The sequence below is a fragment of the Bos mutus genome, chromosome 25 (genome assembly GCF_027580195.1).
Source record: "Bos mutus isolate GX-2022 chromosome 25, NWIPB_WYAK_1.1, whole genome shotgun sequence".
In the NCBI taxonomy this organism is placed as follows: Eukaryota; Metazoa; Chordata; class Mammalia; order Artiodactyla; family Bovidae; genus Bos; species Bos mutus.
Window position 1 is genome coordinate 25468515 of NC_091641.1, and position 19709 is coordinate 25488223.

Consider the following 19709-nt stretch of genomic DNA (forward strand, 5'->3'; position numbering starts at 1 on the left):
ACATATTGTTTATAGGCTTTTTTTGGCTGTGCCATGGGACATGTGGGACCACAGTTTCCCTACCATGGATTGATTTAGTGCCTGTTGCAGTAGAAGCATAGGTTCTTAATCACTGGACCATCAGGGAAGCCCATGTTTGTTGGCTTTTTGATGATGGCCATTCTGACAGGTATGAGATGATACCTCATTTGATTTCCATTTCTCTAATTCATGTTCTTTTTAAAACATGTAAACATAATATTTTCCCAATTCCATTAAAATGTTTCATAATTATAACTTCTAATGATCTGCAGAAAACTACAAGTACGAATGGGCTATCTCCTAATGCTCCCTGTTGTTGAACATTGAGATAATGTCTCAATTTTTTCTTTTTTTTTGCTTTTTATAAGTAAAACTGAGACCAATACTTTAAAAAATTAATTTTGGTCCATATCTTTACTTCTATTACCAGTCATATCCACAACTGGGCATTATTTTTGCTTTGGCTCCATTTCTTCATTCTTTCTGTAGCTATTTCTCCACTCTTCTCCAGTAGCATATTGGGCACCTACAGACCTGGGGAGTTCACCTTTCAGAGTCCTATCTTTTTGCCTTTTCATACTGTTCATGGGGTTCTCAAGGCAAGAATACTGAAAGGGTTTGTCATTCCCTTCTTTGCTGGATCATATTTTGTCTGAACTCTCCACCATGACCTGTCCATCCTGGGTGGCCCTACATGGCATGGCTCATAGTTTCATTGAGTTAGACAAAGCTGTGGTCCATGTGATCGGTTTGGTTAGTTTTCTGTGACTGCGGTTTTCATTCTGTCTGCCCTCTGACAGATAAGGGTAAGAATGATCATTCTTACTTAAACTTAAAAAAAAAAAAGGATAAAAAAAGAAATGATATATACTAAAGACTGGCTGGCCGCACATGTACTTTTACTCATGTACAAAAGTTACTGTACACAAATTAGCAACATATATACAAACCATTACCAGTCAGCATGATAGATGGTAATTTGGGGGATCTCTCCTCACTGACACTGATCTACTTGGTTATTTTAACTTCCTGATAAAGTATCAACATGGTCACCAGCCACCAAACAAAAACTATTTAAATACCCCTTAGTCAATATGTTTGCTAATCTATGAAAGTCCCTGAGAGTCTGACTGATACTAAATGAGAGACTGAGAGAAGAAAAGAGGAGTGATGTATAGAACAGTCTTATGGACTCTATGGGAGAGGGAGAGGGTGGGAAGATTTGGGAGAATGGCATTGAAACATGTAAAATATCATGTATGAAACGAGATGCCAGTCCAGGTTCGATGCACGATATTGGATGCTTGGGGCTAGTGCACTGGGACGACCCAGAGGGATGGTATGGGGAGGGAGGAGGGTTCAGGATGGGGAACACATGTATACCTGTGGCGGATTCATTTTGATATTTGGCAAAACTAATACAATTATGTAAAGTTTAAAAATAAAATAAAATTAAAAAAAAAAAAAAAAAGAGGAGGCAAAATGAGTCTTTTCCCCATATATCAAGGGGAAGTTATCTCAGGACTGAAAAGGAGAACTGCAACTTATAACTGAATTTTAAGATTAAATATCCAAATAAAAATGTTGGGGGAAAAATTAATCTGATATTACTACAGTAAAAGCACAGATACTATGTCACGTCTTGATTTTTTTTAATCTGCGTAGTGAAATATATTTAATAAACCTTCCATTTGAAAAGTTGGCAAGAATTTGTATTTCTCCACTAGCTGCATAGGAAAAAAAAAAAGCATCTATGCTACCCATAATTAAATAATTAACCACAATGGTGTGATCACTCACACCACTCACACAGACATCCTGGAATGTGAAGTCAAGTGGGCCTTAGGAAGCATCACTACAAACAAACTAGAGAAAGTGATGGAATTTCAGCTGAGCTATTCAAATCCTAAAAGATGATGCTGTGAAAGTGCTGCACTCAGTATGCCAGCAAATACGGAAAACTCAGCAGTGGCCACAGGACTGGAAAAGGTCAGTTTTCATTTCAATCCCAGAGAAAGGCAATGCCAAAGAATGTTCAAACTACTGCACAATTGTACTCATCTCACACACTAGCAAGGTAATGCTCAAAATTCTCCAAGCTAGGCTTCAATAGTATATGAACTGAAAACTTTCAGATGTTCAAGCTGGATTTAGAAAAGGCAAAGGAATCAGAGATCAAATTGCCATCATCCATTGGATCACTGAAAGAGCAAGAGAGTTCCAGAAAAACATCTACTTCTGCTTTACTGACTATGCCAAAGCCTTTGACTGTGTGGATCACAAGAAACTGTGTAAAATTCTTAAAGAGATGGGAATACTAGACCACTTTACCTGCCTCCTGAGAAATCTGTATGCAGTTCACAATGGACTGGTTCCAAATTGGTAAGGAGTACGTCAGGGCTGTATATTGTCACCCTGCTTACTTAACTTATATGCAGAGTACATCATGGGAAATGCCGGGCTGGATGAAGCACAAGCTGGAATCAAGATTGCCAGGAGAAATATCAATAACTTCAGATATGGAAATGACACCACCCTTATGGCAGAAAGCGAAGAGGAACTAAAGAGCCTCTTGATGAAAGTAAAGAGGAGAGTGAAAAAGTTGGCTTAAAACTCAACATTCAAAAAACTAAGATCATAGCATCAGTCCCAAAGCATCATGGCAAATAGATGGGGGAACAATGGAAACAGTGAGAGACTTTATTTTTTGGGGCTCCAAAATCACTGCAGATGGTGACTGCATCCATGAAATTAAAAGACACTTGCTCCTTGGAAGAAAAGCTATAACAAATCTAGACAGCATATTAAAAAGCAGAGATGTTTCTTTGCCCACAAAGGCCCATCTAGTCAAAGCTATGTTTTTTTCCAGTAGTCATGTATGGACATGAGAATTGGACCATAAAGAAAGCTGAGCACTGAAGAATTGATGCTTCTGAACTGTGGTGTTGGAGAAAACTCTTGAGAGTTCCTTGGATTGCAAGGAGATCTAACCAGTCAATCTTAAAGTAAATCAACCCTGAGTATTCATTGGAAGGACTGATGCTGAAGCTGAAACTCCAATACCTTGGTCACCTGATGTGAAGAACTGACTCATGAGAAAAGACCCTGATGCTGTGAAAGGTCAACCTTTAAGTAGGAGGAGAAGTGGATGACAGAGGATGAGATGGTTGGATGGCATCACTAACTCTATGCACATGAGTTTGAGGAAACTCCAGGAATTGGTGATGGACAGGGAAGTCTGGTGTGCTGCAGTCCGTAGGTTGCATGACTGAAGACATGCAGAGTCAGACATGACTGTGAGGCTGAACTGAATTTGGTCCATATCTTAGCTGATGTTCATTTCATTCCTTCCACTAACAACTATTTTTTTAAATTAATTTTATTTTATTTTTAAACTTTACAATATTGTATTAGTTTTGCCCAACATCGAAATGAATCCACCACAAGTATTCCCGTGCTCCCCATCCTGAACCCTCCTCCCTCCTCTCTCCCCATACCCTCCCTCTGGGCCGTCCCAGTGCACCAGCCCCAAGCATCCAGCATCGTGCATCGAACCTGGACTGGCGACTCGTCTCATACATGATATTACACATGTTTCAATGCCATTCTCCACTAACAACTATTTTTTGAGCATTTATTTACTCTAAGTCAACTGCTGTGCTGTTGGCTGGGGATGGGGGAGGTAGAGGTGAGACAGGTATGAGCTTGAATCTCACCCAGTTTGTACCCTAAGGGTGAGACAGATAATAAATATGCAAAGAAACCCAATACTTGCAGATGGCGATGGGTGTTGCCAAGGAAAGAAATGGGGTGTGTGATAGAGCACACCTGGATAGGGTGCTGCTAAGTCACTTCAGTCGTGTCCAACTCTGTGCGACCCGTAGACGGCAGCCCACCAGGCTCCCCCGTCCCTGGGATTCTCCAGGCAAGAACTCTGGAGTGGGTTGCCATTTCCTTCTCCAATGCATGAAAGGGAAAAGTGAAAGTGAAGTCACTCAGTCGTGTCCGACTCTTAGCGACCCCATGGACTGCAGCCTACCAGGCTCCTCAGTCCATGGGATTTTCCAGGCAAGAGTACTGGAGTGGGGTGCCATTGCCTTCTCTGATACTGGCCTGCTTTTTCGAGGAGGGAGGTCAGGGAAAACCTCTCAAAAGAATTGAGATGGCCCAAGGAAAACAGGACTAGGGTGAGACAAAAGAGGTGCCTAGCTGCCCTGATTTAAGGAGGCACTTACTTGCAGGCCTGTGCCAAGTGCAGGGTTGCATTTGGACAGTCTCAAGAGTGAGTACCTCCTTAAATTCAGCACCAGAGGCACTCCACTCTTTACCTTAGTCCCAACTCTAATGGGAGCAAAGTTACGAAAGGCATTCCAGGGAGAGGCAACATCAAGTACAAAAACAAATAAGCAAAAAAAAACCCAAAAAAACCAAAAAAACAAAAAACCAACTCTGGGACTGGAGAGGCTCAGTGTGTTTCAGGAACAGAAATGGTCTCTGTGTTCGGAGTGGAATTAAAAAGTGCTAATGGAACCAGAGAAGCTGAACCACCAAAAGAAGTGAGAAAAAATTTAAAGTTTTGAGCATTGATCATATTTGATGTATATGTATTTTTAAGTATCCATGTAGTCATCATGGGAAAACTGAGCTTTTAAGTCTTTCTTTCCCAGTGGTTTAGAATTTTTATAACCAACGTATATTGGGAGGTAAGGTGGAGGGTGGAGTCCCAAATAGCGTTTTCAGTTCTTAGGTGCTCAAAAATGGTGTTTCTCAGTCATGTGTGCATATTAGAATCCTCTGGGGAAGTCTAAAAAATATTAATGCCTGAGTCTACATTTAGAGATTCTGATTTTTTAAACTGGGGTACAGCCTAGGTGAGAGGATTTTACTATGAAGAAATTTAGAACCATTATTAGGATCCTGTTCACGGGTATGAGCAGCCCTGGGATATTTACAATGCAGGATAAGCCAGTTTTTACAGGCTCTTAGTAATGATGAGTCTAGATTTTATCTAGAGAATGGGAAGCCATTGATGTGTTTCAACCAGGATGGTCACATGATCTGATCTTTATTTGAAGAAAATAACTTTGCAGTGTCGCATATCTTCTTAGGATAGACTCCTAGGAGAGGAATCTCCTAGGAGGAAAGGGAATTCATTTTAAGTCTTTGGATACACACTCTTAAATTGCTTTCCAGGAAGTTGCTGCTAAATGACACTCACTCACCTTCTGCGTCCTTAAACCTCCTCTGTATCAACACTGTTTTTGAGGGTTAATCATTTCTATGTAAACAGTAGGGGAAAAAACGATAAATAAAAAGCAATTGTTTGAGCAATTGGGAACAACCCCTGCCAGCTACTTTTTTTTTTTTCTCATTCTTCACTGGTCATATATTATCCAAATAGCCATGTGCTTCAGTGAAGTGGAGGATATGATTTTTAGCTAACATTTTTTGATTGCTTACCAAGTGGCAGGCACTGTGAAAAGCACTTTACATGCAAGATTGCTATTAGCCCTCTCAACATCCTGAAGAGGTCAGTCCTAATATTATCATCTATATTTTACAGATGAGAACCTGGGGCACTCAGCCTCCCCTCCTCCCCCGCCCCCCCCCCCACCCCAGCCCAAGCTTTTACAGAGTTGGAATTTGATCCCAGAGCCCTTCCTTGAATTACTCTGCTGGTGTTCTGTAATTTGAAAAGGTTAGAGGACTCCCGAAATTTTTCTCAGGGTTCTAAGGTACTGATTAGTCTTTTGGAAATCCTTTTGGAATTTGAACAACTGACATAATATGGTCACTGAACCACTGTTGCAATCAACTGTTGAAGGAAATCAACATGATTAATTGGCTACATTAGCCATTTGCTCACGGGTCTGAGAGTCCCATAGAGGAGGAGGGCAGGAACTCACCTGGAGCACAAAAAGAAAACAATCTGAGGAAAACACGTACAAGGAAGCCTCAAAATTTAGAATTAAGAAAAGGCTTTGGGCGAGGGGGCTTTTTTAGTCAGATTGTGAGACAGGCTTGCAGGATGTTGGAGAGAGGGAAGACTGAGCAAACATAGCAATTTTGCTGCTGCTGCTACTGCTGCTGCTAAGTCGCTTCAGTCGTGTCCGACTCTGTGCGACCCTATAGACGGCAGCCCACCAGGCTCCCCCGTCCCTGGGATTCTCCAGGCAAGAACACTGGAATGGGTTGCTATTTCCTTCTCCAATGCATGAAAGTGAAAAGTGAAAGGGAAGTCGCTCAGTGGTGTCCGACTCTTAGCGACCCCATGGACTGCAGCCTACCAGGCTCCTCCGTCCATGGGATTTTCCAGGCAAGAGTACTGGAGTGGGGTGCCATTGCCTTCTCCGATAGCAATTTTAGCTATTTCTAATAATATTGAATAGATTATCTCTCTGACCCCTACTTCCAGAATTTCTTGGACGGGGGTTGAGTAGGGCCCGCTTTTACAACAGTGGGATCGTTCCTCAAGTAAGTATGGGGGAACCCAGGGCAAATTTCCAGATGTATTTCTTTTCACACAGGTATTTTATTTAGAAAACAACAACAACAACAAGAACATTTTTTTTACGCATGTGGGTGACCATACTTAGGTCTGACCTAGTGGGAATTTCTGGGTTGAGTCAAACAGCCCCAGTTCAGAGGAGTTTCTTTTTTCCTGGATGGGTGGAGTGGGGGCGGGGGTGAGAAAGTGCATTTGAAAATCTAACTTTCCATCCTCTACAACTGGCAGGATCGTACCTTTATGAGGGATTGGTGGGCATAAGGAAGGAGCGGAAAGAGGATGAGTAACATCTCATAATCTCAACTTTGTTTGGTAGCCATTTTTAATCACACAAGCGATATATAGACTTTCGTCTTGTAACATAGACTAGGTTAAGACCCTCTGTGCAGAGAGGGGTAAGATCCATTTGAATAACCTCCCCAAATGTAACTCCTGTTACCTGTCTGATGTGCACCTTGCTGAAATTTTATTGTACATGGCATTCGCATTACGTATCAAATGATTTACTGAAGGCTTTCGGAGGACTGTCGCAATGGGGGAGAGAGTGCTTAGGCTGTCCACCACCCCCACCACTCTCCAGTCTCTTTTTGGTGGGGAAAGTGGGCAAGTGTTACCGTGAGAAGATAGGGAATATTTCACGTTTCAGGGGATCGGGGTTGGTGCTCGTTAGTAATTAGCTTTTCCTACTTTTTTTTTTCTTGCAATGAGAAGAAATGGTCAGGGTGTTATGACTCTATGGGCACATTTCAGGTAGAGGCAGGGTAGGTGGAGATCAACCCGTTTTAAAAAAATTTGCACTTTTTACCGTAGAAGGTGAGGAACGTGGACACACGTGAACCCTCAAGGCACGTGTGTGTGTGCGTGTGCGTGCACGCGCGCCCCCTAGCTCCCCCCACCCCCTCAAGGGCACCGCAGGTTCTTGACTGGTGGCCGGTTTACACCTGACTGCCTGGTCCTCAGGGGTGTCAGGTGCTTTCCCGGGCGTAAGTGGGAGGGTGTGTGTGTGGGGGTGGTGGCGGAGATCCCCTCTCCCGTGATCCCCCGCGGCGGGGCTGGACTTCGGCGCGGTCCGCGGAGAGCTGCAACTAGCGCAGGAAGCCGGAGGACAGTCGGCTCGCCCCGCCGGCCCCGCCCCAGGCCCCGCCCTTCTGATCTGACCCCGCCCCTCTGCCCTGGCTTGGCGGGCGCCGGCACCGCCCCTCTCTCCCAGCATGCCTTGCGGCAGCGGCGGCGCGGCGGGCGGAGCCGGGAGGCGGGGAAGCAGTGGCTGTGTGAACGTGGGGCGCCGTCGCCACCGCCTCCTGCTCGCTGTCCTCCTCCTCCTCCTGGGCCCGGGCGTCGCGGGCCGCAGACGGCCCTGGAAGAGAAGTCGCCTCCCCTTCCTCCGCCTCCCTCGCGCAGCGGCACTCCCGCCTCCTCGTCCTGCGCTGCGGGCTCAGGCGGAACCCGGAACGGCCGTCCGCCTCCCCCGCCCTCCGCCGCCTCCTCCTCCTGCTGGTGCTCGGCTTCCTCCTCAGCCCCGGGCCGGAGCGGAGTGTCGGCGGCGGCCGGTTCGGGCGGCGACTCGCGCTTCTTCGGGCGGCGGCGCTTGGCCATGTCGTGTCGGGGAAGGTAATGAGCCGCAGAGCCCCGGGGTCTCGGCTGAGCAGCGGCGGCGGCGGCACCAAGTACCCGCGGAGCTGGAATGACTGGCAACCCAGGTAGGTGAGCCGGCGCCCAGCCCGCCGCCGCGACCCCGGGCCCCGCCTCGGGCGGGCCGAGGCCTAGGACCGCTGGGGTGGGAGGCGCGGCCTAGGCTCTCCACACCCCCCCCGCCCCCCCACTGAAAACCGGGCGCGGCTTCCTGGGTCCCCTCCCGCCCCGGCCGGGGGAGGAAGGCCGCTGGGAGGCGAGGCCTAAATGCCTCCCCTTTCCCTGCGCTTGAGTTCGGGGGCAGGAGTCGAGAACCCGGTGCTCTGGGAGAAGGCACTGGCCTAGGAATTGGGTTCAGGAGGGTGAAGGAAGGGGGACCAGGTTGTGCGGGTGGGTTGACTTACCACCTTTCCCTCAAGTTGGGCGTTGAGTTTGAGGGATCTTGAGAGCATTGGACCCTGTTTATCCATTAACTTCCCTGATCCCTCACCCTCTCAGCCCCCACGTGAAAGATTTTTCCTTAACAGCGATCTCTATTGTGACCCACCCCCCCCCCCCACGTGTTAATCTTAAAATAAAAAAAAAAAAACACCCACCACTCCCGAGTCTTTACTCTGACAACAGGGTTAGTTGTGAGACGAGATTGTGACTGTGTTAATGGGGACCGACCGACCCTGGTGCTGAAGAGTGAAGTGCAGGGGCAGTTACTTGGGCGGAGAGCAGTTTCTACCTGGACACTTGAGCGGACACTCGTTTGGAGGAGTAGAGAATTTGTTTTGATTTTAGAAAGGTTTGGGGCCTAGCTGGAAGTGGATATTTGGAAAATCGACTGTGTTTTGTTTTTTCCCTGTTTCTTTTTGGCCTCCCCACGCTGGTTGCAGGATCTCAGCTGCCCTACTAGGCATCGAACCTGGGCCTGGGTAGTGAAAGCCGGGAATCCTTACCACGGAACTCCTTAAGGAGCATTGACTTTAAAAAAATTAATTTTCATGTCTTTCTGATTAATCATGGAGCAGTTGTACCTTATTTAGGACTGATTTATTCTTACCTCTCTTACTGAATAAGTGCTTGTAATAGACTTTTGGAAGTTCGCCCAGTGCCTAGAAGAACTCCCTAAACGTATGTAATATTTTAGGGTTAGTTGATTCATTGTGCTCTCATACTTTGACGCACACATGTATTATGATTACCCAGGAACTCGGCAGATAAATGTTAGACACACACGTTGTTGGGATGACTTTTGCTTCTTAATGGTATGTGTAATTCCAGCAGTGTTTGGAAATTAGTAAGATGTTAGAATGTAACACTTAAGACTTGATAGAAAAATAAAAATAATCTTTTGGCTAATGAGTGGTACGCATCTTATTCTGTTTAATATGCCTTTCCAAATCCAGTGTCTGTTGAGAACAGGTGACTTTAAAAGTTAATACTTGAGCCTAGAATTGAGATGTTAAGTAGTTAAAGTTTGGAAAGCATAGTTTTACTCTTTAGGGTTTGTGCATGCTTCACATAAAATCAGTTAACTAGTTTGGTATTTAAAAAAAAAAAATCTGTAATTGACATTCTTAGTTGTTTTATATGCTTGTTGTAATGTGTAGATTTATTTTTTTTCACCTATTGACTACGTGATAAGTGAGTATGATTTGACATTTGAGAGGTCTTTGACGGATCTTCCATTATTTTCCAGTACTGTGGTCAGCATATGTAAAAGAATGTGCATGGTATCCCCTTAGAGGACCAAAGTGCCCTTCACAAATACTCCTAGAGTTTCTGGAAAAGAATAAATTGTAGATTGTGGCTCTGAATAAATGCAGTAGCATAGTTGCAGCTATGGGTTGAGATCACCTGGCTTCATTCAACTGATATGAAGCAGGGTGGCTTATATAGTTCTGAAATATATACATGGGTTATTAATTTTATTCCTATTTTCTTCTTTTAAATACTTTATTTCTTGGCTGTATGTCAGGTAGGCTGTGTATTCTTTGAAGCTGTGCTCTGTTACAAAGTCTCAGAACTTACTGCCTAGGTTACAGTTGATTCTTATTTAGTCCCCACTCCTTTGCGACCCCAGGGACTGTGTCCATGCCAGGCTATTCTGTCTGTTGGATTTCCCAGGCAAGAATACTAGGGTGGGATGTCATTTCCTTCTCCAAGGGATCTTCCTGATCCAGGGAACAAACCCCTGTCTCCTGTATTGGTGGGTGGATTTTTTTTTTTTTTTTTTTTTTTTTACCACTGAGACACCTTGACAGCCCATGAGTTGATTAGGATGTTGGAAATACTTTTTCAGAGGAGAGAACAGAAAAGTACTGACAATGTACCTTAGCAAAACTTGATTTCTTTGCACGGTTACCTAGTTGTTTTGTTAAATAGCCAATAAAAAAAACTCAGGTGTTTGCCAAGTCATAAATTTTCATGAGTTAAATTTGAGGTTGCTGTTATTCTGTTCCCTCTTCACTTTAGAAGGTGAAAGACTCCAGTTAACCGAGAGAATGGAGGTCAATTTTCCCCCTTGTTTAAATGGGGGTTCGTTTCTCTCAGCACCTTCAAATGCAAGCAGATTCCTTATGGTTCATCAGAATCATTTTGGTTTTAAAAAATTATTTGCCTTTCTGTGCCAGTCCTCTTATTATTTTGGTTCTCTTTCCCTTAATTTAGACTTTTTAAAAAGCAGGATTTTAAAAAGGTGACTTTTGGTTGGTTTCTTTTCAGTGTTCGTCAGTCTGGAAACTGTTCAGTTAGTGATGGCCACACATGATACTTCATACATGTTGACAGGAAGTGTTCCAGGTGGCTGAGTAGACTTGTGTCATGTGGCAACAGAGCAAGCCCACCTTTGCTAAAAGCATACATCTTAGCAGAAAGCATTTTTATAGCTGTGTCTTATAGGGTTCATTTACTGTACTGTTCTTTAACAGTTAAGAATGATTAGGCAAATGGGTGGTCTTATTGCCACTGACCAGTCTCTCCTTTTCTTGACTTTATTTTGGAAAGTAATCTTCTAAGTACACCAGTCAAGATAGAGATCAGAATGATTTGTTTAAAAATTAAGTGTATATAGGACTTTTCTTGCGGTTCAGTGGTTAAGACTCTGGGCTTCCACTGCAGGGAGCATGGATTCCATCTCTGGTCAGGGAACTAAGATCCTGTATATCTTGCGGTACAGCCAAGAAAAAAAAAAATTCAGTGTATAATTACATTGTTCATTTTAATACTCCAGATGACAAGATTAATTTGACATTGGAGTGAAATACAGAGTAGTTCAACAAACAAGAGGAAGCGTTCAGGTCAACCCAAAACATATAATTTTACTTCCACACTCGGGAGTCTTAAGACTTTATTTAACAGACATATATTGGTGTCTTACTGTGCTCAAACTTAAGATCTTTCTACAATTCTAAAAAGATGAAACTGTATATTAAAAACAGCTTCCACTTTTGGTAAAATGTAGACAGATTGAAGTTCTCACAGTACAAATCCCTTCATTCTCTATTGTCACAGACCAGAAGATAGGGAAGAGGCCTGTGAAAATGGAAAAGCCAGAAACTAGTATGTCTGGCATTGTGAGAAGCTGGATTTTTGAAACTAGAGTTGTCTGTTTCAGCCTTTTATGAACCTGTACTGTTGGATATCCATAGATGCACGATAGACTGAAGTACATTTTACAACTATAAATAGAGCTTTAGTTGGACAGAATTTAAAGATTGCCAGTTCAGTACCACATTTTTTTCAAGGACATTAAGGAGCTTCAGAGATTATGTATGGGTGTTTAATTTAGGGGAAAAGTTTATTTTTTAATTATAGAATAAAATATATTCCTTATGAAATAATTGTGTCTTTAAACTGAACCCTTCTCCCTCTTCTTTTTTGGTCCTTTTTTAAGATGGGAGTATAATTGAAGGGTTTTTTTTAAATATTAAGAGACAGAGACTGAAATATTCTAATTCCATGAAAATATTCTGCTTCAGAAAATAGAGATGCTGTAGGGATTTTTATAACTAATAGAGCCACTGTCGTTAAGGAGGTTGTTGGTTGGTATGGGAGATAAGAAAGGGCTTTGTAAAAGGTAGAGCATTATATGGATATTAATTGTGATACAATTCTTGATATAATTCTTTTTACATGTGATTTACAGTTTAAAACCTGGAGAGTCAGAGGAGGGAAAGCTATACATACAGTTGAGTGGGGGATGGCGGGGCCATGAAATTCATCTGTTCTATTTTGACAGTAAATTTGGAGGGGATCTCAAAAATAGAAGGAGGTAGATAATGGCAAAATACAGGCTGTCTTTGGTAGGAAAAAAAAAAAAAGATTCCCAGATTGGTTAGAAGGATGGGGTATTTGTGAAATGTGATACAAATAAGAAGTGAAGCTTAAGAGCTGGAGTGGGGCTGTATTGTGGCTCTTGAATCATATTGGAAATGTGTTTGGAAAGACTTTAGGGAGCCATTGAAGTTTTACCAGCATGGAAGTGGCATAATTGAGGATTGTTGGTGTGTGTGTGTGTGTGATTGTGTGTATGTAAGTGTAACCCCAGTAGGAGGCAGTTGAACACTAGACAGAGACTGTTAAGGACCTGAATACTCTGTTTATAATTCATGGTTTAAATTCAGACAAAGGTATTCAGCTCAGTATATGGAAATTTCAAAAGCAAAAGCCCCTCATTTGTTATTTGGTGTTGATTGAGGGTGATCACTAGAGTGATCCTTAAACCTGTTCACAATTCAGTTCAGGTTAGGGCAGTTACATTATATGGAATGATCATATATATAAAATGGAGTGTTGATGTTTTTGTGAACATTGAGTTCTCACAACTTTAAAATTTAGGCTTTCCTGCCTTCATTGCTTGGTACTCGCTTATTTGCATTTCTTTGCCAATCCTAATAATGAAACCTAAAATAAATCCCTGAGACAGTTTTCAGTGGACCTCTCTTTATGGATTCACACAAGCTATCATTTGTTTGGTATCTTTTCATATTGTTTTTTTGGTTACCTGTCTTTGGTTGTCTTAAAGTTTTCTTAAAATCCATTTTATGTTGGGGACTACAAAGTAAAACATACTCTCTCTTGTATAGAGGTCTAACAGTGAAGACTGCAGACATTTTGTGATTTAACTCCTGTATGAAATACTCCAGCTTGTTAATTTTTTTAATGTAGAGTATAACCTCTTAAATTTTTATGGAGATATTTGTGTTTTTCTTGGTTTTTAAAAAATTGAGGTATGATTGACGTACAGCATATTAGTTTCAGGTGTGTGTACATTTAAAAAATACATTTATTTATTTGGCTGCCTTGGGTCTTAGTTGTGGCATGCAGGATCTTCCTTGCATCATGTGTAATCTTTCATTGTGGCATGTGGATTGTCTACTTGTAGCTCATGGGCTCAGTATTTGCAGGGTATGGGGTCTCTAGTTGTGGCGTGTTGGCTTGGTTACTCTGTGGCACCTGGGGTCTTAGTCACCTGTATTGTAAGGCAGAGTCTTAACCACTGGACCATGTATGTTTTTATTATGGGAAGTCCCATGTATGTTTTTATTATGTTATTTCTGCTCCATCTTGTATTAGTTGATTGTACTTTTCCTCTCTTAGTTGAATTCTTTTCTGAGCTTCTTACTTTTTTGAGAAAAAATTTATCCGTGTGTAGATTTGGTGAATTTCACAAATGCATACACCTGTGTAACCATGACCCTGATCAAGATACAGATACACAATGACTTTGCAGCTGGATAACTTCCCTTCCCACTGCACCTTGTCCCACCCTCACCACCAGACCAAACCAGAACAGAACCTTGGCAGACTGTACACGTGGATCTTGCCTTAAAGTTATTATAGAAAGGAAATCTTTGAATATTATCTTGTAATTTATTACCAACTTATGGTTTCTTCAGATTGATAACCTTATCATCTTCAATATATTTCTGTTATTCCTCTTTTGCTATAAACAAACTTGGGATCTCTGAAGAGCTTTGTGAAAGTAGTTTCAGATGGATCTACTGTTAACCTTTTCAGGCATTTGAGTCCTGGACACACAGGAGCTCTTCTGAGTTTGTTGGCTAAACATAATTCCTGTGAGGTACAGGTTCACAGACCTCTCTGTGGCAAATTGCACCTACTGTTTCTCGTGCTGTCTCTAATGTAAGCATTGTGCTTCCTTTAAGATCCTTACCCTGCCTCTGCCCTCTGTACTCCTTCTTTCCAAATCTTGCTACAGATCTACAGTGAAAGCTAACTGTGCTAGGCACTTCAATCTTTTTTTTGTTGTTCCCCCAACTAGTTAAATCCCCGAGGGCTGAGTGTGAGTTATTTTCTCTGCTGCTTCTGTGTACTTGCCCCAAAGCACTCCCCAGACTAATTTCTGCCTTATTTAGGGCCTTTGAATATCCTGTTCTTGCGTGTAGCTACCGCATAGATTGCTCTTCTCAGAGTGCCTGACCTGGGTGTTTTCATGCTGTTTCAGCCTAATTGCCACCCCCTCAGTGAGAAGCAGCAGCCTTCTCTAATAACTTCTCTAATAATACTCACTGTATGAGTTTTTTGTGTATCTTGTCCATAATGGTTTTCCCTCTGTATCCCTCCTTCCCTACTAATGCATCAATAAATAGTAAAGGCTCTAAATCTGAGTGTTCTTTCTCATCTAAATATGTGAAAATGGAATTCTGCAAGTTTATTTTTGTGTTCAGAGTTTTACTTCAGGGCTTAGAACACTGTTACTGTAGGAGACATTTTGAGGGAAACTGTTCCTTATACAGTGGCCTGGTTAGCCTGAGGCAGCAACTTCATTAAGTTGATTGAACAAGTTCAAAGGGACAGTGTTCTAGTGGGCTCAGGTGGCCAGATCAGACTAGGGCCATGGAGTTTTATCCATCTTGAAGAAATACTTTGCTCACATATTTATTTATTAAAAAAATATGTTTATTCAGTCGGTTGTCCTGGATCTTAGTTGTTGCATGTGGAATCTAGTACCCCAATCAGGGGTTGAACACGGGGCTTCTGCATTGGGAGTGTATAGCCATAGCCACTGGACCGCCAGGGAAGTCTCTTCTCACGTATTTCAAGTTAGTTTACACACTGACAGTTAGTTTACACACTGACAGTTTATCCCATATCTGTTTATACATTATTTAAGTAGTCTAATCACGAAAAAGTTAAGCACTGGATTGAGCCTCTTTTGGCCTTCCATTAGAAGGCCTGAGAAAACAAACCTCTTGCCAGTTGTATGCCTACTGATTGGGGAATGACTGAAACCCCAAATTCCAAGATCAACAAGTTTCTTTCATAGTAATCTTCACACCTTTTGAAAAAAGGAGATTGTATCCCTATTAGAAATCATTCCTTTGGAAGTTAATGTTGCTATTGATAGTATGTCTGAAATCTCCTGTTTATTATGTAAAAACCTTTTACAGACTTTCTGTGTTTATTAAAATCTTTTTCAAAAGAGGAGTTTCCAGGAAATTTCCTGGCGGTTCAGCAGTTATGGCTCAGCTCTTTCACAGTTGGGGCTTGGATTCGATCACTGGTAGGGGAACTAAGATCCCACAAGCCTGGAGGCCCCCCCCAAAAAAAAAAGTTTCTGATATCAGAATTGTAATTTGCTTTTTGGTATGGAGTTTCCTAAATTATGCTGTATCTTTAAAAATTAGGAAAGGCATTACTTTTTTTTCCTTTACCTTTTTTAATCAATAAAGAACCTTGACAGTGCTCTTATAGGTCCACGAGAAAGTTATTGTAGGCTCTGCAGTGGCTGAATTATATGTATATTTACAAAGATTAAAAAAAATGTTAAGCTTAGTATTTAGTATATATTTATTTTTGGGTACTATCTATATTAATACCTTCCTGCAGAGTAGTCAAGAGGCTTCAATAGTAAGCGTGTCTTGGTCTATATAGTGATATATTTTAGTTTTTCCTCCATATTTGACAGCAGTGACAACTATTTTATTTTTTTTTACTGCTGAAGTTCTTTGAATTAAAAAACTTCCCTCTTATTTAAATTTAATTGAAAAATTTTCTTTTTAGTATTTTAATCTGATTTTAAAAGATGTGTGTATATTATGTGTGTGTGATTGGAATTTTAATTTTCAACTTGTAATATTTAGTTCTTTGGAACATCTCATGACTCTTGCTATTTCTGTTTCTTGAAGGTCTTCGTAGTTTATATTCCTGATAACATGAGACCTGGAATCCTTGTCTAAATTATATCACTTTATTTCTAGTCTCTTTGCTTTGATTCTAATGCTGAAAATTCAGACTCATTGCCCTAATGACAGAGTGTATGTTGACTTCTTGGGATTTGTCAGAAATTAAGCAGAAAAATCTATTAATTTGAGGAAAGATGTCAGACTTTTTTCTGTCCTCTGTATAATGGGACTCTCTTCTGATTAGATGACTAAAAAGATTCAAAGATGATTACCAGTATCACACAGTATGGTAAAGATTAATTAATACATATTTAATCGGAAAGCACATCCTGGATTTTCTTTTCTAAAAAGATTGATTTTCTTGCTGTCCTTCTATTCTTTTGGTAAATGTAAAGAAAAATGAAAATGGTTTCCCAAAAGTAAGGTAATGAAACTTGGGATTTAGTGCCTGGTTTATAGAGAAATCTACCTTGAGGCACTGTTTGTGTTGTTTTTGTAGGACTTGAGTTAGACTTTTGACTGTTAGAAATGATTAATTGTCCTTATTTGAAATATTGAGATCATTTTAATATATGGTATCTTGTTTCTTTTTTTGAAAATACTGGAATTAAAGATAAATTTGTGTTTAATAAAGATTGTATCTTTTTATTTAGTTAAAGTGGCCTATCTTGCATAGCTTCTATAATGCTAGTATTCCCTGTGTTTTTATTGTAATGTTATTGAAGATATAAAACTTATACTACAGTGTTCTTCTCCCCCATCTTTTAGTCTATTTAAAAATCCACTTGTTAGTACAGTTACACTGGAGGAGTTAAAAATAGAACGAGAGTGTTTTAGATTCTTCTCTAAGATATATTTGCTTTTAAGAATGTGTGCATTTTTAGTTTTTTTTCTTTACAAATATTTGTCTTGAGAGGCTGGTGTCATGAAAACAGCAGTGTACTAAGCATGAGAAGATAGAGGTCTTTTGTACTGACGTTACCAGCTGTCCCTCAGGAGGTAATTCTTGCTTTTCCTAACATAATGGGGTTGTGTGGGTTAAAGATAAAGTTTGGGAAATTACTTTCAAAACTATCAAGTGCTGTACAAATGATACTTATGTTGCCACATCTGAATCAAATTAGGAATTTTAAAGAAAGTCCCTCTTTTATCTCTTCCTCAAAGAGTTTTAGAATTGACTACGCACATGTACCTAGACTCAAGTTCAAATTTCATTTTTCTCTTCTAATACTCTAAGTACCACAATGTGTATATATGTGTGTAGTTACTTATAAAAATTTCATAAAGGACATTTATGTCAAGTCTCACAGAGGATATATGACTGGAAGCTCATATAATTGTTAAATTTGTTGTTTTTCTCTATATCTTATAAGTCACACTCTTAGAATTTGATACCAGTTGAAATTGTGGGCCAGCAAAAATAATCTAATCTTGATGACCGCATTTATTGTAGAGAAGGTGCAGTGGAATTAAATACAGACGGGGTGGGTTAAAAGGTAGTTTGTACCTTGCTTAACTTTGATTATACAGTTGGAATTTAAGAACTAATTCTTACAAGAACATCAGTTGAATGCTGCATTGTGTTTCTCCCCTATTGTAGTATGCATGTATCTTTGATTTAAAGGGATTGGGGGAATCCTGAAAAGGGTTGACTCTGCCAGTGTAATAGTTTGAAGTATGTAAAAAAAAAAAAGGACCATATATATCATCTAAACAGATATGAATTAATGAAATTTTGTATCATTATATAATGTATATACTGTATTAAGCTATCATGAAATTTTGGTACTGTTTTAAATTATGGCACTATAAATTTCTCAGAATGGGTCAATGCTCTCTCCTAAGGAACTTCATATCTAAAAACTGATTTTTTTCTATCGTTGTAAGGTTTTTATTTTATACCACTTAAATCAATCTGATACCTGTGTGTTTAGTGTAAAATGTACTAGAAGAAAAAGATAGGGTTTGTATAGGCTTTTTGAGTTTGTATGGGCCTTTTGAGTTTAAAGTGGCTTAAGTGATGATTTTGAACTGTTTCATAGCTTTCTCAAACTTATGGCTACTTTAGATACCTCAGTGTATTTCTGGCTCCTGCTGAGCACAGTGGGAGCAGTGTTTCCTGGCTCTTGATTACTGCTTACTAGTATGTTTCAGTAACTACCCCAAACTGACTTCATTTAATAAATATTTTTACAGTTGAAAGAATAATGTGGTTTTTGTGAAAAGTATCTTCATTTTCCAATTATTTGATTTAGGAGTCCATGTTTTTTGAGATATATCTATGAGACCTTATTTGTTTATGTTTAAGTAGGGGAGGATACTTAAACATAAACTTAACACTCCAGCATTCAAAAAACTATGTAGGGAGGATACTTACACATAAACTTAAAACTCAGCATTCAAAACACTTAAGATTATGGCATCCAGTCCCATCACTTCATGGCAAATAAATGGGGAAACAGTGGAAACAGTGGCAGACTTAATTTTCCTGGGCTCCAGAATCACTGCAGATGGTGATTGCAGCCATGAAATTAAAAGACACTAGCTCCTTGGACGGAGAAGGCAATGGCAACCAACTCCAGTGTTCTTGCCTGGAGCATCCCAGGGATGGGGGAGCCTGGTGGGCTGCTGTCTGTGGGGTCACAGAGTCGGACACGACTGAAGCGACTTAGCAGCAGCAGTAGCAACTCCTTGGAAGAAAAGCTAGACAGCTTGGAAGACAAACCTAGATAGCATATTACAAAGCAGAGACTTTACCGACAAAGGTCCATCTAGTCAGAGCTATGGTTTTTCAGTAGTCACGTGTGGGTGTGAGAGTTGGACCATAAAGAAGGCTGAGCGCTGAAGAATTGATGCTTTTAAACTGTGGTGTTGGAGAAGATTCTTGAGAGTCCCCTGGACTGCAAGGAGATCAAACCAATCAATCCTAAAGGAAATCAGTCCTGAATATTCGTTGGAAGGACTGATACTGAAGCTCTAATACTTTGGCCACCTGATTGGAAGAGCTGACTCATTGGAAAAGACCCTGATGCTGGAAAGACTGAAGGCAGGAGAAAGGGATGACAGAGGACGAGATGGTTGGATGGCATCACTGACTCAATGGACATGAGTTTGAGTAAGCTCTGGGGGATGGTAAAGGACAGGGAAGCCTGGCATGCTGCAGTCCATGGGGTCACAAAGAGTCGGACACGACTGAGCGACTGAACAACAAAGGAGAGGATGTGGCTGTTTCAGGAACACTCTGAAAAAGAAGTTCCAGTGTTTAGGTAGGAGGGTTTACCATACATATTTTATCACTGATTACAGGTAGTATGTTTCTTCACCAGTTTGGTGTTACTAGTGTATTTCCTACCCCAGGATGCCTAAGACTATAGGTCCTGGAGGAGTTACTGGAGATGTTGAAAGGAATC

The 19709-nt window shown here is 41.0% G+C and overlaps 1 protein-coding gene across 4 annotated transcripts in view; it reads left to right on the plus strand.

The window, feature by feature from the left end:
- The first annotated feature begins 8089 nt into the window (after positions 1-8089).
- SMG1 (SMG1 nonsense mediated mRNA decay associated PI3K related kinase) overlaps positions 8090-19709 on the plus strand; it is a 98969-nt gene continuing 87349 nt past the window's right edge. For 3 of the 4 annotated variants that reach the window (XM_070362185.1, XM_070362187.1, XM_070362188.1), the window contains exon 1: positions 8096-8229. In XM_070362185.1, coding sequence (XP_070218286.1) covers positions 8144-8229 — 86 coding nt within the window. In that variant the 5' untranslated portion in view covers positions 8096-8143. Of the gene's footprint in view, positions 8230-19709 lie in introns of all 4 variants that reach the window. The other variant, XM_070362186.1, reaches the window with a different exon arrangement.